Raw genomic sequence first — 18,688 nt, 5'->3', positions numbered from 1 at the left:
TACAAAACCAACATACAAAAATCTATTGCAGGGACTTCCCTGGTGGCACAGTGGTTGAGAATCTGCCTGCTAATGCAGGAGACACGGGTACGAGCCCTGGTCTGGGAAGATCCCACATGCCGCGGAGCAACTAGGCCTGTGAGCCACAACTACTGAGCCTGCGTGTCTGGAGCCTGTGCTCCGCAACAGAGGCCACAATAGTGAGAGGCCCGTGCACCGCGATGAAGAGTGGTCCCCGCTTGCTGCAACTAGAGAAAGCCCTCGCACAGAAATGAAGACCCAACACAGCCAAAAATAAAATAAATAAATAAATAAATAAAATTTAAAAAAAAAATCTATTGCATTTCTATACACTAACAATGAGCTAGTAGAAAGAGAAGTTAAGAAAACAATCTGGTTTACAATTGCAACAAAAAGAATAAAATACCTAGGAATAAGTTTAACCAGAGATGAAAGACCTAAACACTGAACTATAAGACTTTGTGTTGAAAGAAATTAAAGGAGACACAAAGAAATGCAAAGATATTCCATGCTCATGGATTGGAAAAACTAACATTGTCAAAATGTTCATATTACCTAAAGCAATCTACAGATTCAATGCAATCTCTATCAAAATCCCAAGGACATTTTTCACAGAAATAAAAGAAAAATTTCTAAAATGTATATGGAGCTACAAAAGACCCCGAATAGGCAAACTAATCCTGAAAAAAGAAGAACAATGCTGGAGATATCACACTCCTTGATTTCAAACTATATTACAAACTATAGTAATGGTATTGGCAACATGGTATTGGCAAAACAGCATGGTATTGGCTAAAAAAAAAGATACGTAGATCAATGGAACAGAATTGAGATCCCAGAAATAAACCCACGCATATGTGGACAATTAATTTGCAATAAAGGAACAAAGAACATACAATTGATAAAGGATAGTCTCTTCAATAACTGGTGCTGGGAAAATTAGACAGTCACATGCAAAAAAAAGTGAAACTAGACCACTATCTCACACTATGCCCAAAAAATAACTCAAAATACATTAAAGACTTGAATGAAAGACCTGAAACCATAAAACTCCTAGAAGAAAACCTAGCCACTAAGCTCTTTGACATTAGTGTTAGCAATATCTTTCTAGATATGTCTCCCCAGGCAAGGGAAACAAAAGCAAAAAATAAACAAATGGGACTACATCAAATTAGAAAGCTTCTGCACAGCAAAGGAAACCATCAATAAAACGAAAGACAACCTACTGAATGGGAGAAGATACTTGCAAATGATATATCCAATAAGGACTCATACAACTCAACACAAAAAACCAAACAGCCCAATTTAAAAATGGGCAGAGGAGCTAAATAGACACTTTTTCAAAGAAGACATATGGATGGCCAACAGGCATATGAAAAGATGTTCAACATCACTAATTATTAGGGAACTGCAAATCAAAAACACGAGATATCACCTCATGCCTGCTCGATTGGCTCTTATCCAAAAGAAAAGAAACAGCACGTGTTGGAGAGGGTGTGGAGAAGAGGAAAACCTTATACACTGTTGGTGGGAATGTAAATTGGTGCAGCTACTATGGAAGACAGTATGGAGATTTCTCAAAAAATTAAGAATAGAACTACAATATGATCCAGCTATCCCACTTCTGGATATGTATCCAAGGAATACAAAAATAACAATTTGAAAAGATATATGCTCCTCTATGTTTATCACAGCATTATTTACAATAGCCAAGATATGGAAACAACCTAAGTGTCCATCAATAGATGAGTGGATAAAGAAGATGTGGTACCTACATATGTCATATACATATAATATGTATACATATATATATATAATGGAGTATTAGCCATAAAAAAAGATGAAATCTTGCCATTTGTGACAATATGGAGAGATTTTGAGGGTACTATGCTAAGTGAAATAAGTCAGACAGAGAAAGACAAATATGGGATGATTTCACTCATATTTGGAATATAAAAAACTAATAACCAAAATAAATGAAGAAAGCAAACCAAACAAAAACAAACATGTAGATATAGAGAACGGAGTAGTGGTTACCAGGGGGAAGGGGTGGGGGGGGAAAGGGAGGGCAAAATGGGTAAAGGGGATCAACTTTACAGTGACAGATAGAAGCTAAACTTTTGGTGGTGAGCACATTGTAGAGTATACAGAAGTAGAAATATAATGTTGTATACATGAAACATGTTACCTCAATAAAAATAAATTTTAAAAAAAGAATTGATTGAACTCATAAGATATGAGAGAACCAGGCAGATGTTATAACTGGTTCAAAAGTCAAGAAGCACAAATCTATATGGAGAAAAGATACTGAATTGCAAATAAGGGCAATTTTTCAACAAGAGGGAGAAAGAAGTCCACTGGAACCCTGTAGGAAGAGACTGAGTTTGCATTTTGACAACATTGAACTTTACCTGAGCCCTGTGCTCCCAGAAAACAACAATGGTTAAGTAGCCCACCTCCCACTCTTTTGCTTTCTGAAATCCCCACACCCTTTTGTGTTCCAGGAAATGACTGACTGCAAAGAACCACTCTTCCCCCAGGACTTAGATATCTAAGATGCACTGTCCACTCTTTCTCACCTCTCTTTTGTTTACCTGTAACAAGGCCAATCACGAACTTTTCCCCTTTGGCCCAGATCCCAACAACAAGGCCAGGCACACAGTCTCCAAGTACCAGTTCTTTGTCACATAAATGATTAACGGAGATTAGCACTGTTTATCCCCTGAAACTAGCTAGACACAAGAGGTAAACATTTCCTGCTCAACTGACTGAGACTTTCCCTGATTACAAAACAATCTCAACTGTAAATCATTCCACCTATAATTTGTCTGCTTCTCTCTATAAAAAAGTCTAAGTAAAACCACCCTGCCGAGGTACTCTGATCCACGGATCTGGGTGATCTCCCTATTGCAGTAGCCTGAATAAAGTCAACCTTCTTAATTGTTTGATTTTGTCTTTGACAATATTCCTCAGTTACCTGCAATTTAAAAAGAGCTGCAAAATAATTCAAAGGCAATGAACAGGGCTAGAATAAGACAGCTGGGAACACTTACTAAAGACAATGCATAGTTTCGCATTGAAGTACAATTTTTTTTTCTATAATCTCCTTCCTTTTAATCAAAAATAATCTCAGCGGAAGATTATTCTTTTTTTTTAATTTATTTATTTATTTTTATTTATGGCTATGTTGCGTCTTCGTTTCTGTGCGAGGGCTTTCTCTAGTTGCGGCAAGCGGGGGCCACTCTTCATCGCGGTGCGCGGGCCTCTCACCATCGCGGCCTCTCTTGTTGCGGAGCACAGGCTCCAGACGCGCAGGCTCAGTAATTGTGGCTCACGGGCCCAGTTGCTCCGTGGCATGTGGGATCTTCCCAGACCAGGGCTCGAACCCGTGTCCCCTGCATTGGCAGGCAGATTCTCAACCACTGTGCCACGAGGGAAGCCCGGAAGATTATTCTTGATCACAAAATAAGGCTGCTCTCAACATTTGGCTTCACTGTTTACACTGGTACAAAAAGAGTGATAATCTGCCATTTAGGTGTTCTTAAGTTTGCTTAAGTTTGCTTTGCTGTAGGTTTTCAAAAAATCTCAAATTTGACTTTTAAAAGCCTCTTGAGGCTAGATAGCTGCACCAAGAACTCACCACCAGTTTTCACCTGTAGTACCCATTGGGTGAATTCCTCTGTTCTTGAAGACCTAAGATTCCTGGGTCTGGCAGAAGGTGGCCTTACTTACCTAGAAGCTGGTAACCCTGTAAGCCAGGTAGCAGCCAGTTTTCCTAGAAGGGTTTCTAAGCATTGGCTCCATAAAGTCAACCTTAGTTCCTTAGAAGTGTCTGACCACATTTGAATGAATGAGCATCATTCTCAAACATAACATTCCAGGCATAGCCTTGGTTGTATAATCAATATTTCCAATTAAGTCTTGGTAAAAAGGAAACAGATTCTTACTAAATCTATGCCAGTAACCATATTGTTATGAAAATATGATCATTACATGTCATGAAATTAAGAATATTCAACAAGAGTTTCCAAATTCTGAAGGGGTCAGGCAAGGAGAAAGGTATCATTTACAAATATTTCATTTCAGTTTACAAAAGCAGAGTCAAAAAAAAAAAAACAGAGTTATAATTACTAAATTATGAGATATAGCTAGCTTAACAGGAGAGAAAAAGGTCTTCCTCAACTATCCAGAAAATAGAACATTACAAAAAATATCAACAATAGTTCAAACAAAAACTGTAATCATCCTTCATGAGTTCATTCAGTCTTATGTAATTAATTCTTGTCTCACTATATCTCGGGCTAGCAGTCTCATGAACCCATGGGCCTCTGGACTACAGTTCTAGAAATCCTGCTCAGTCCACTAGCATGGCCTCAAAGTTGTTTAAGTGGTGCCATCAGAAGCCTGTACCCCAAAGTATATGGCATAGTCCTTTTCCACAGGACACTGAGACATTCCTTTGTTGAAGACAAAGTACTCTGGCCTGCAATAGATCATCAAGCTTTCAGGGAAGCATCAAATAAAACACTGTCTGCAGATGACTTTAAGTGGCTGTAGTTAGCTTACTAGCTTATTACTAATAATTTTCAGAAGTGAAAGGTCTGATAAGAATGCATTACTGGGCTTCCCTGGTGGCGCAGTGGTTAAGAATCCGCCTGCCAAAGCAGGGGACACGGGTTCGAGCCCTGGTCTGGGAAGATCCCACATGCCGCGGAGCAACTAAGACCGCGCGCCACAACTACTGAGCCTGCGCTCTAGAGCCCGGGAGCCACAGCTACTGAGCCCATGTGCCGCAACTATTGAAGCCCAAGCACCTAGAGCTCATGCTCTGCAACAAGAGAAGCCACCGCAATGAGAAGCCCGTGCACAGTAACGAAGAGTAGCCCCTGCTTGCCCCAACTAGAGAAAGCCCACGTGCAGCAACGAAGACCCAATGCAGCCAAAAATAAAAATAGAGTAACTTTATAAAAGAAAAAAAGAATGCATTACTGTACAAGAATTACACAGATGACAAGGAAATTTAATTGTTTTTGTGGCATGCAAAACAAGATAATAAAGTCAATCCAATAAGAAGTTTTAGACAAAATAATTATAAGCATAACGATTAATTCTATTTTCAAAGACAGTGTACATTACATTTAATTTATAAAAATAGACGAATATAATCTTTACAAATAAAAAATATTAAGACACAACATATAATAATCCTGACTTTATACATCATGAATATACAAGCTTACTGTAAGAAAATACCAACAACATATCAAGAATATCAAGTAAAAATTCACTAAGTCTTGGACTTCCCTGGTGGTGCAGTGGTTAAGAATCTGCCTGCCAATGCAGGGGACACGGGTTCAAGCCCTGGTCCAGGAAGATCCCACATGCTGCGGAGCAACTAAGACCGTGCGCCACAACTACTGAGCCTGCACTCTAGAGCCCACGAGCCACAACTACTGAGCCCATGTGCCACAACTACTGAAGCCTGTGCACCTAGAGCCCGTGCTCTGCAACAAAGAGAAGCCACCTCAATGAGAAGTACGTGCACCGCAACAAAGAGTAGCCCCTGCGTGCCGCAACTAGAGAAAGCCCGTGCGCAGCAACGAAGATCTAACACAGACAAAAATAAATAAATAAATTTATTTAAAAAAAAAAAAGATTCACTGAGTCTTAACTCCTAGACATCTGTATATTAATTAAATTATATAGATCGGTTATATGAATCCCCAGCTGAAGCCAAGAAGATGCTAGATTCAAATTAAAGAAGTAAAAATATGACCATGTTAACATTAAAAAAGTAATAATAACTGAGATTATGACCAAAGGCTACAACCACACCACCACGAGATCTGCTGCCCTCTCCTGGAGGTTGATACCCCATGATTCAACTCTGGCTCCAAGGAAAGAGAGGATGCATGCAGAACCTCCAGACTTACTTAGCTTTTTCTTCCTTCCTTCCTATGTTTCTTTTTTCCTATAAAAAAAAATGATTTAGAATTCACATCAAGTTGCAAAAATAGTACAAAGAGCTCTTGTGTACACTTCACCCAGATTCCCCAACTGTAAATATTTCTAAATCATTGAGAATAAGTTGCAGAATTGATGACCCATTAACCCTGAATACTTCAGGGTGTATTTCATAAAAACAAGGGCACTCTCCGGGAATTCCCTGGCGGTCCAGTGGTTAGGACTCGGCGCTTTCACTGCCGGGGCCCGGGTTCAATCTTCAGTCGGGGAACTTCTAAGATCCCACAAGCCATGCAGCGCAGGCAAAAGAAAAAAGAAAAAAACCTAGGACACTCTCCTATATAACCACAGTATAACCATCAAAATGAGACAATTAACGTCAGTCCAATATTACCATCTAATCTATAAGCCCTATTCAGATTTTGCCTCTTGTCCCAATAATGTCTCTTACCAGTACAGGATCCAATCCTGCATTTAGCTGTTATACCTCTTCAGTCTCCTTCAGTTAAGAATAGTTCCTTGGGCTCCTTGTCTTTCTTGAAGAGTACAGGCTATTTATTTGTAAAGTGCCCCTCAATTTGGATTTGTCTAATATTTACTCATAGTTTATGCATTTTTTGCAGGAATACCCCAGAAGTGATGCTGGGTTCTTCTCAGCATATCACAGGAAGTGCACAATGTCAATTTGTCCCTTTACTGGTGATATTAACTGTTATCACTTGTTAAAATGATATCTGCCAAGTTTCTCCACTGTAAAGATAATTGGTAAGTATGCCATACTTACTACTTAATAAGTAACTTATAAGTGTTTTGTGGAGAGATACTTTAGACTATGTAATTATCCCATTTCTCATCATGAATTATTTCTCAACATGATTTACTTATTATGAATTACTTATTCTATGATCTTTTCAAAATTGTGATTTTCTAATTCCATCATTTCTTCTACACTCATTCATTGGCATTCTTTTTTTTTTAATTTATTTATTTATTTTATTTATTTTTGGCTGTGTTGGGTTTTCCTTTCTGTGCGAGGGCTTTCTCTAGTTGCGGCAAGCGGGGGCCACTCTTCATCGCGGTGCGCGGGCCTCTCACTGTCGCGGCCTCTCTTGTTGCGGAGCACAGGCTCCAGACGCGCAGGCTCAGCAGTTGTGGCTCACGGGCCTAGCTGCTCCGCGGCATGTGGGATCTTCCCAGACCAGGGCTCGAACCCGTGTCCCCTGCATTGGCAGGCAGATTCTCAACCACTGCGCCACCAGGGAAGCCCAATTGGCATTCTAATGTAAAGTAGAGCTTTCCCTCTTCTTTTTTTTTCCCATTAATGTTTTCATATTTATTACACGTTGAAATGATATTTTTAGCATCTTGTTCAAATTAATTTCACTTGTTTCTTTTTACTTTAAAATATTATGGCTGCTAGAAAATTTAAGATTATATGTGTGGCTGGTTTATAAAAAATTTACTTTTAATAATTTTCTCCAAAATAACCTCTTAAAAATTAGCATATTTCACAATTAAAGACAATTTTAAAGTTTACATTTTATTTCTATCGGACAGTGCCAGTACAGCTAATGTAGATGCTTCTCTCCCCTGCATCTGTCTTCCCCCATACCTGGCTTTGTCACCTTTGATTTGCTTTCTGCCTTTATCCAATCCCACTTCCATCCCTCAGCCTGAAAACCACCTCCTCCCTCCAAGAAACAGCATTTCTTTCTTCAAGGGGAGTTTTTTCCCTCTTGGTTCCTTCCCATGTTCTGGAGTACCTAGGAGTCTACCCAAATAAGCACAGATGTTCTTCTCTGTTCAGCATCACAGGTTGGAAGGATGGGCTCTAGTCATGCAAATTGGAGTTTTAGGGTCTTTGGGGTCTTGTTCATGTTCCTCATCAGAAAGGGCCTCAGGCTGGCACCGAGTCCAAGCTCGCTCTGCTCGCCGCACGACAGGCCAGTGAATCGGAGACGAGGTGCTGAGGCAAGGAATACAACTTTATTCGGAAGGCCGGCAGACCGAGAAGATGGCAGACTAGGGTCTCCGATAAACCAGCTTATCTGGGTCTGCTTTCCCTCTTCTTTTACTCATTGATTCATTTATATCGGTATGGATTCATGAATCCCTGCTGTATTCAAAGAGTTACAATCTATTACTATGAATATTTATTTTGATGCTCAAGTTGCTTGGACTTAGTATAGACCAACAAAGAAGAAAGCAGTAGTTGGTGATACAGCAGTGACAGGAACTGGGGGAAAGTGACCATTTCATCTGTCAATGCCCTCTGCCAAAGAACACCAGGACTACACATAGAGTTAAACAAGTTGGCTTTACTATTCATTGCAACAAGGGAGAACACACACCATAGGTAACCGTGGGTGTCTCAGTAAGAGTGTATTAGAGAGAACCTGTTATAGGTTTGGGCTTCCATTGAGTGATTTGGGGAGAGCATAAAGAAGCAGGGATTTGTTCAAGATTGAATACTATCAGAAATCAGGGGTATGAGTGGATAAAGAAGTATAAGTCATTCATTTAGCAAGTGGAGGGCATGTTTGGTATTTCGTGGGTTTGCACAGTTGTCTTGTTTTTGTGTGTGCTTAGACAGACGTATGAAATAGCCCTGTTTTGTCTCCTTCTATCATGTTCCTGGGGTAATCATGTCTGAGGTTGGTATTCCTCAGACTGTTTGAGATTGTTTACCTCCAACAGGAGAACAAAATGACCAGTACTGGACATCAGGGCATTATTTCTTTCTCACAATGTAGCTTGCAGAACTTCAAAATCGAGATAAAACTGGGCAGAATCAAACATGGGCAACGTACATTAGGAGAGAAGATTTCAAAACATTTGGAAAAAAGATAGGCCTCCAATCAGCATGTGCAGGCCCTGTGGGTCCTCTAAATTCTCTTGTCTCCATGGTGATGTCCCTTATCTCTTGGTCACCAGGCACTCTGCTGGCCCCTGCTGTTTAAAGTCTGCCACTGGTGAACCTTGGTCTGACTCTTGGCTCTGACAGAGTTTTCACTCACTGGCTTGTCCCACCCCAGCAATTGCATCTGCTGAAGACCCCTCTAAGCCTCACCCAGGGCCTCTCTCTGGCCTTGGCAGTCAACCCCACAGGCTCCACTGCAGGGCTGCTTCGTCCATCCCTGACTCCACGTCAACTCTGTGGGCTCTCGTGCAGCCTTCATCCACCTTCCACGCAGGGCACAGAGGAATTTCTGGTGCCCTTCCACATCTCCTGGGCACAGAGGGTGATGCAGGAGCGCTACCTCAGGCCCTCTCTCTGCCTAAGCATTCTGTACTCCAACAGTTTCCACGTGTCCTTTTGGGCCACAAGGAATGGCAGTCCCTTTCCAGGGTCCCAGAAGAGTGGTGGGACATAAGCCCCCTCAGCTTCTGTCTTGTCTCTCAACCTACCTAGCACCCTCCCAGTACACACACACACACACACTCAGATTTCAGCACAGAGAGTCAGAGTGTGTGTGTGTGTGTGTGTGTGTGTGTGTGTGTGTGTGTGTGTGTACTGGGAGAGGGCTTCTCTCCCTCTTTCTCTTCTCTCCTTTGTCCTGTATTCCATCAGGCCAGACAGACAGGATTTAGTCCCCATCTACTGCAGCAGACATTTTCCGTAAGTCACATTCTTCTGGGAGTAGCATTTGCCCTCCCCTGTGTCTGTAATAGCAGAAGGGCTACAGAGGGAACTGATTTATGGGGCTGCAGGGAGACAGATATATGTGTGTTGGGAGGAAACAGTGAGGACTGAAAATTTCATAAGGACTGTTAATGTTTTTGGACATTTCTCCATTACACATAATTGTCTTGAAATATTTGAAAGGCATGATGCTGAAGACAGAAATAACTTATTCTTTATTCTCTATTAGGCAAAAATTACACCAGTGGTGTAAGTTACAAGAATGTAAATTTGGATTTAAAAAAAAACTTTTAAGTAACCAGATATTTTGTTCAAAGATAAAATAGGATAATCTAAGAAGTAATGGGCAGTGTCACTGGAAGCATTAATATTAAACCACATGAGGTTAGATGACCTTTGATCAAAGATTCATAGGGAAAAACTACATTGGCTGAAAGATTGTAATAGATGACCTCAAAATTACCGAAATATACAGATTCTCATTTTTTTTTCAGAATGAGATTTTTATCATACATTTTCTGACATCATTAGCACCCAGACTGCAGACTGATATGTCTCTGAGCTGGCCATCTGTGATGAGAAAACAGTCATTTTGAGTTGCTGCCTAGGCATTTTACAGTATGACAACCCTGCTTACACCCAGAGTCTGGACATTTAGATAAGGACCCAAGTTTAGGATTCCCACCATGCTTTTCCCCAGGCACCTTTAAGAATGACCACTCGGGGACTTCCCTGGTGGTCCAGTGGTTAAGAATCCGCCTTCCAATGCAGGGGACGCAGGTTCAATCCCTGGTTGGGGAACTAAGATCCCACATGCTGCGGGGCAACTAAGCCGGCACACCGCAACTACTGAGCCCAGGCGCCACAACTAGAGAGAAGCCTGCGTGCCGCAACAAAGAACCCCCGTGCTGCAAGGAAAGATCCTGCATGTCGTAACTAAGACCCAACGCAGCCAAAATAAATAAATAATTTTTTTTTTTAAAAAAAGACCACTCTGAGTTGAGCCTGTGGACCCGCTTTCAAAATTAGTGACTTCTGCCCCAACCATCTCATGAGTAATAGGTGCTTGCTACCTTGCTCTTATCTCCTGCTCACTTGTGACCTCGGAGGAAGGACTGCCCTTCCCCAGCTCACTGCACCCTTGTTCTGGGATTTGTAAGTAATAAACCTTGCAGCTTTACTTCCTTTATGTGACTGCATTGAAACCAAGCCTTCAATCAAAATGGCCCCAGGGGTTTTCACTTCCCTAAAGTGGGAGCTCAGACGCAAAGGGAGCAGCTACCTGCTGACCAGTGTGGGTGGTTTGTGCCTCCTTATTCAGCAGGTCATAATCTACATATTCTTAACATACCAGCTCTGGGTTTTCCAACACACCATCCACTACTCACCCAATCTCAGAATCTAAAATGCAGCCAAGGACTTGGGGCCAGAGGTGGCGAGGAAAAGTCACATGCAAGGAATTGAGACACCAAAGCTGTTTCACATATTGGTATGGAGTCTGAATTTACATTAATCATATGATGCAGGATTCTTAAAAATTCACACACACGCACACACACACACACACACACACACACACACACACACACACACACACACACACAAATGGCTTAGACCTGGTAAAACCTTCAAGGCCATGACAGAGGCAAATGAAAATTTTCTCTGTAGGGAAGCTTCACAACCCAAGGCACATGAAACACCCACTGAAATAATCTAATGAAGATGAGTTTACAATCAAGAATTACAAATCACATGAGGAAACAAACCACAGTGAGACAAAGTTAGCAAAACTCTTAGCATACCAAGAACTAGTTGTAATAAAACAATCTGAAATTGTAAAATAAATATGTTCTGTCAAAAGAAAATTCAGAGAACTTTACTTGATGTGAATATTTCATTGAGCAAGAAACTAACTGAGAACACAGAGACTTCCAACCAAAAGTGGTTAGGAAGCTTGGCCCTAAGCAGTTACAGCTCAGTTTATAAAGCATGAATAGTACATTGTTTTCTATTGTGATTGGTTACTAGAAACTTACATTCTTTGTCACTGCATAAGCTTGCAGTGTTTGTAGCTGATTAGCTAGGAAACTGTAAGGTCACATTGACATGAAGAAAGCTTATGTTTCATTTAATGTCAAAGTAGGCATCTCAGAGAAATCATAACAGTTTTAAACTTTGATTACATGACTATGAGTGTTTGGTCTAGGGGTATATTCAAACTGTGGCCTCTGCTTTGGTTTTTCTTTAACAGTTCCAAATAATGAAAGATTAAAAAGGATTGAAAAACAAAATGAAAGAACAGAGCAGTAGAAAGACACAAAAGAAAGGAAGAAAGAAAAAAGAAAGAAGAAATTGATTTTTTAAAGAACCAAATAGAACTTTCAGAAATGAAAACCATAATCATCGAAATTGAAAACTCAGTAGACAAATTAGATGGTAGTTTAACACAGCTGAGAAGAGAATTTGTTACCCAGAAGCTAGCTCTGAGGAAATCAGGAGGGACACATGTATAGAGGTGGAAAATAGGAAAGAGGTGTGGTAGGCAGAATAATGGTCCCCCCAAGATGTCCACATCCTAATCTCTAAAACTTATAAATATGTTAGGTTACATGGAAAGGGGGGAATTAAGGTTGCAGATGGAATTAGGTTGTTAATCAACTGGCCTTGAGATGAGATTAGCCTGGATTATCCAGGTGGACCCAATATAATAACAAGGATTCTTATAAGTGGAAGAGCATTAGAATGAGAGAAGTGGCCCAATGTTGGTGGCTCTAAAGACAGAGAAATGGGACCCTGAACTAAGAATGCAGGTAGCCTCTAAAACCTGGAAAAGACAAGGAAATGCATTTGCTCCTGGAGCCTCCAGAAAGAATTCAGCCATGCCAAAACACTGATTTTAGCCCCGAGAGACTAATTTCAGACTTCTGGCCTACAGAACTGTAAAATAATAAATATGGGGTTTTTTCAGCCAGTAAGTTTGTGATTTGTTACAAAAGCAATAGGAAACTAATACAAGAGGTTAAGAGGCATGTTGAGATAGAAGGAATGATCCAATATGTGTCTAATTAGAGAAATAATAGAAAAAATACAATGTTTTTTAATAACTGAGAAATTTCCAGAATTAAGGAGATGAATTTTCACACTGAGAGATCACACCAAGATCTGAATATAGTAAATATCAGCTAATCCACAACCATACACATTGTAGTGAAACAGCTGAGAGAGAAAGTCTTAAAAGCAAACTGAACCTCAAGCTCACAGAATGATTCAAGGATTTGCCTGGAGAGCACTGTCACTTTGGGAAAGGATAAGGTTTGATGTCCTTGGCACAGAGATCATCAACCATCTTTCTCATTCCAGGTTGTTACTCCTGTAATGAATTTCCACCAGTAGAAAATTAGAATCTCTATTAGTCAGAACAAGGGGGAAGGCAACACCTCAAAAGCTCAAACTAGAAAGCTGATATAAGGTTGAGTGGCAAAATAGGGAGAAGGAAGGTTGGGGCAGTTAAGGTGAAATAGATGTGTTCTCTTTGGGGCTCCAGGAATGTAATCCTATCTGATGGCTATCGCTACCCCAGGGCTCAGTTTGCATATAGATTTGGGCATGCTTTGCATGGAGACAGAAACATTAGCAAGGAGGCTGGAGCCCTAACTCAGCTTACCACGTTAGCTTCCATCATTTGCCTTACCTCCAACCCATTCTCCCTGGCCTTGGTGGGAAACGCCCAGCATCTGGATCACGGTGATCCTCTTCCCCTATTCTCCATCTCATCCCTGGGGGTGTAGGGTACAGCAGCATCAGACAAACCCAAGCTCAAATCAAGTCCAGTTTCTGCCTCTTATTATCTATTTGACCTCAAAAATTTACTTCCTCTTATTGCACCTCAGTTAACTCATTTATTATATGAGGATAAAAATAGTTTCTACCTGATAGAGGCTTGGGGGGGATTAAATGAGGTAATCCATTTAAGGGGCTTAGATTATACCTGGCACATTGTCAATGTTCAATAAATATTAGGTATCATTAATATCACAGGCTACCCTCAAGCTCCTGCCCTGGGACCCCTCTCATATAGAGAACACAAGAGTTCTCTCCCAATTCTCACACATTCTGTGTTGACTTCAGGAAGGAGCCGTACTTGCATAATCGATTGCTCAGGGTTTGGCCAGCACGGGGTGTATACCACTGCCCTGGATTCAGTGTTTGGCAGGAAGGCCTTCCGTCCAGTCACCAACTTCAGCATCCCCACCCTAGTTAACATCTCCTTCACTATGTCTGCCATCCTAGATGTGGTGAGTATTGACCCCTCTAGCCCTCCTTAGTATCCTTAATCTTTTCCCAGCCCCTGGCAAGGCAGCCCCCAAAGCCCTTAACCACATTGCAGCCTCCTCCATCATTCCTCTATGGCATTTGCCTCATGGGGATCTCAAAGAAGCTCTGTCCAGTTAAGCAGGATGAGGTATTACAGCACAAGGAAGATAATTTCTTTTCTTCTCACCCAGTGATTCTCTCCCCTGACTGGACACCAGTGTCCAGGCTCCAGTTCCAGAGGTTCTGACTGGATAGAACCCAAGCATCAGGATTTTTTAAGCTCCTCAAGTGATTCTAAGATAGAGCCAGGGTTGAGAAGCACTATTCTAATCCAATCCTGCCGTGAACTCTCCCGCCCATGGCCTAACACTTCTGTCTTGATCAAGATTTTGTCCTTGACCTATAATGTTGGACTTGATCACAGCACAACTTCTATATACCTTGGGGGCTGATAAACAAAAATGGGTAGTGGGTGGGATGGACAGTCTTTGTACCAGCAACATTCTGGAAACAGGAAATTCTTTCAGCAGGATGAACAGCTACAGCTCTTGTCATTTCTGTGGCTGGAAACACTGTGTATTCTCTGCCTTCATTTACAGTCAGAATGGATTTTAAACAAAGATATAATGATTATGACCCTTTATGTACCCAAGAACATTAACTTTGAAATGCATGAGGGAAAAATTTAAAAATCCACAATCATGGTGAAAGGCATCAATAAACCGCTTTCAGAAATCAAGTAAAAAAGAATAAACATATAGTGATTTTTAAGAAATTTGATTTAATAAACATATCAAACTTTGTACCAATGAACATGCATTGGTATTTTCTGACACAAATGGAATATTCCCCCAAACTGACCATACTTTTGGCCACAAAGAAGGAAAGGAAGGAAAGCAAAAATTATCTAGATCACAATCTCTTACTATAATACAAGAAAATAGAAACTACAAAAGATAGCCCCCGCCCCCCAAAACCTTATTTCTTAGAAATTTAAAATTAAACTTCTAAATATGTTGGACTAAAGAGAAAATAAAACAACTAAGTAGAAATTAGAATGAAGAGCACTACATACAAAGGTCTATGAAATGTAGCCAAAGTATCAATATAACTCAGTGGAAAATTTCTATCTTAGGTTCTTTAATTAGAAAATGAAGGGAAAAATGAAAGTAAATGAATTCAGTTTCCAACTTGAAAAGCCTGGTTGAAAGGAAGGAGAGTGGAGAGGAAGAATAGTCATGATCACCTAAACTTGCTCTCAGAGTGTGGTTCCCAGATGGGCAGCACTGGCTGATTGCACCACCTGGAAACTTAGAAATTCACTTGATCTTGGGCCCCTCCTAGCGTGACTAACAATCCCAGTGTGCCCAAGACTGCGGAATTCTCAGAACATGGAGCTTCGCTAAATCCAAGAAAGTCTCGGGCAAAGCAGGATGAGTTAGTCACCCTACCTAGTGAATCAGAATCTGCATTTCAACACAATGCCCAGGTGTTTTGTATGCACAGTGAGATTTGAGAAGTGCTGATCTAGTACAAATTTTTATTTAATGTGCATAGAGCCCTCTGTTCTGGCTGTGGTTCCACAAACTGCAGCTGCTGACGTTGTAAACGCCCTGAGACTAGACAAGCCCCCCAGCCCACGGAATTGGATAATCCTTGAAAACAGTTTCCAGAGAAGGTTGCCAGCTTTGGAAAGGAGAGCTTGGAAAGGTCATCCCAGAGACAAGAAAGGGTGGTGCGTGGCACCTGCCAAGGAGAGGACGACCACTAAGTCTCTTGGCTTCACCCAAGGGCTTGTTCAAGGTGTCCTTTCAGTAGAGACTGGTGAAAGGGGCCTGGAAGACAGTTGAAACTACGCTAGAGACTAATACATAACACCTATAAACAGCATTACAGTCCACAAAATCCTTTCACATGCCTCATTTTATTAAATCTCACTACTACCCTTATTTCACACTAAGGAAATTCTAGCTCAGAGTTGATCTTTCAACTCTGAATTGCATTCCTTCTGCAGAAATTAGAGGATTTCTCTGATTACCGGTAATTTCCCACAGAAGTGGGAAAGCAGAGGGATCAAAGTTTATGAAGAAATGGACATAAGGAACTTCAAGTCTACCTCTTACAGCATGGATGTGGATAAGACCCCAAAAGGCCTCCAGGCATATATAAATAATGAAGGTCACATCAGGTATAAGAAACCCACAAAGGTGGTGAGCATCTGTAGCCTGGACATCTTCTACTTCCCCTTTGACCAGCAGAACTGCACCCTCACCTTCAGCTCATTTCTCTGCACAGGTGAGTTGCAGTAGAGTCTCAGGGGTGGGGGTGAATGAGAGCAACCAATAAAGCAACAGAAAATAAAATATAAAGAAATTATGAGGGGCTTCCCTGGTGGTGCAGTGGTTGAGAATCCTCCTGCCAATGCAGGGGACACAGTTTCAAGCCCTGGTCCGGGAAGATCCCACATGCCGCGGCACAACTAAGCCCGTGTGCCACAACTACTGAGCCTGCACTCTAGAGCCCGCGCGCCACAACTACTGAAGCCCGCGCACCTAGAGCCCATGCTCTGCAACAAGAGAAGCCACTGCAATGAGAAGCCTGCACACTGCAAGGAAGAGTAGCCCCTGCTCCCTGCAACTAGAGAAAGCCCACACACAGCAATGAAGACCCAATGCAGCCAAAAATAAATAAATAAATTTATTTTTTAAAAAAAGAAATTATTAGTATATGGTGAGCAACAGCAGCAAAATTTTGGGCTCTTTGGATGCTTAAATATTTTCCGTAAAGGCAGAACCCAAGTCTACCTTGTGCGTTTCCATCGTTAGCGCCTAGAAAATTTCCTGACATATGGTAGGCACTCAAAAATATTTGTTGAATGAAAGGACGGAAGAAGAGAGTGCAGTTGATTCAACAGGAGATTTTATCCTTGGAAAATTATTTGGATCTTCCTTTCAGTGGAGAACATGTTGCTGGGCATGGAAAAAGAAGTACGGGAAATAGCAGACACATCCCAGGACATGGTTCAGACCCATGGAGAATGGGAGCTCCTGGGCATCAACAAGGCCACCCCAAAGATGTCCGTGGGCACCAACCTATATGATCAGATCATCTTCTATGTGAGCTCAGAGGCCCTTGCTTTTTCCTTCCTTCCTTGCTTGTAGAGTTGCCTACAATCTCCACCAAATGGTATCTCCCAAGTTTCAGGGTTTCTCAGTCTTCCCACTTCTGCCAGAGGCCAGAACCCTCTCTTCTTTCTTGTCACATTGGATTGTCATCAAAGCTTTATCACAGGCAGAGGGGTGCACAGATGATATTTTGAAACTATCAGTCCTGGATAGTTAACTTTTTACCCCAAAACATGACAAAGAGCCAGAGTTCTCTGCAAAATGATTTATGGGGACAAGTTAAGCAGGCAGAGGAGGTAGGACTGCTATGCAGAAGACATAAATGGGAGCCTAGAACCACGTGGGAGGGCTGAGGGAAGCAACAGAATGCAGGAACAAGAGGAATTCCTGTCTGAGAAGTTTTAATTCTCTTAGGCATTTTTAAAGATGTACTTCTTACTTGTAGATCCTTCTATTCATCTTTTTCATTATCTTGTACTAATTTCATCTTAATACTCTCCTAATTTATTTTGTTTCATTTTATTCTTTTATTTTCTTTTTTTAAAATTTTTTTAGATTAATTTGTTTATTTATTTATTTTTGGCTGCGTTGGGTCTTCATTGCTGTGTCTGGGCTTTCTCTAGTGCGGGGAGTGGGGGCTACTCTTCGTTGCGGTGCGCAGGCTTCTCATTGCGGTGGCTTCTCTTGTTGCAGAGCATGGGCTCTAGGTGCACGGGCTTCAGTAGTTGTGGCATGCAGGCTCTAGAGTGCAGGCTCAGTAGTCGTGGCGCAGGGGCTTAGCTGTTCCGCGGCATGTGGGATCTTCCCAGACCAGGGATCGAACCTGTGTCCCCTGCATTGGCAGGCGGATTCTTAACCACTGCGCCACCAGGGAAGCCCTACTCTTTTATTTTCTAAGTTGAATTCTCAATTAAAATATTCTTAGTCTTTCTATAAATTTTACTCTGACACAGTTTGAGCTGCATTCTATAGGTTTTAGAATGAAGCGTTCTCCTCTTTATTACTTCCTAGACAGTTCATAATTTCAGTTTTTATTTCCTCCTTGATCTAAAAACTATTTAGGAGAGTGTTTCTTTCTTTTTTTTTTTTAATATTTATTTACTTTGGCTGCGCCGGGTCTTCACAGTGGAATGCAGGATCTTCATTGTGGAAAGTGGGATCTTTAGTTGTGGCATAAGGACTTCCTAGTTGTGGCATGCATTTGGGATCTGGCTCCCGACCAGGGATCGAACCTGTGCCCCCTGCATTGGGAGCATGGAATCTAACCCACTGGACCACCAGGGAAGTCCCAGGAGAATGTTTCTTATATCCATGGATAAGTGGGTTTTGTTATTGTTACGTTTTCATTGTTAATTTCCAGTTTCTTGGATTATCATCAGAGAGCATGGTCTTTAAATCAGAAACTTTTTGAATTTATAGTTTCTTTCTGGCCGGATTCATGATTGATTTTGCAACTGTTTCAGGACCCGACACAGCCAAATAAATAATTCTTTTCTTTAAAGAAAGTATATATTCCCTAGTTATATGTACATCTATAAATAGAGCTTACTGATTGGATTATTCAAATCCTCTGTGTGTGTTAGAAGTATTTTATTCAAGTTCTCTGAGTACTTGTAGTTTT

At 41.2% G+C, this 18,688-nt stretch overlaps 2 protein-coding genes across 2 annotated transcripts in view; one reads left to right on the top strand and one right to left on the bottom strand.

Moving 5' to 3' along the window:
- ABCC5 (ATP binding cassette subfamily C member 5) overlaps positions 1 to 18,688 on the bottom strand; it is a 200,400-nt gene that overhangs the window by 165,219 nt on the left and 16,493 nt on the right. The window lies entirely within an intron of this gene.
- Positions 785 to 18,412, top strand: LOC309629514 (5-hydroxytryptamine receptor 3C-like; the record flags this gene model as incomplete). Its single annotated transcript, XM_082393606.1, has 5 exons — positions 785 to 806; positions 13,649 to 13,952; positions 15,287 to 15,431; positions 15,964 to 16,237; positions 16,898 to 18,412. 5 exons carry the CDS (start codon positions 785 to 787, stop codon positions 17,101 to 17,103), a joined length of 951 nt encoding a protein of 316 aa, XP_082249732.1. The 3' UTR covers positions 17,104 to 18,412.

The sequence above is a fragment of the Balaenoptera borealis genome, assembly GCF_965194805.1.
Source record: "Balaenoptera borealis genome assembly, chromosome: 5".
Taxonomy (NCBI): domain Eukaryota; kingdom Metazoa; phylum Chordata; class Mammalia; order Artiodactyla; family Balaenopteridae; genus Balaenoptera; species Balaenoptera borealis.
Note: the sequence above shows the minus strand (reverse complement) of the source record. Positions and strands in the feature narration are given on the sequence as shown.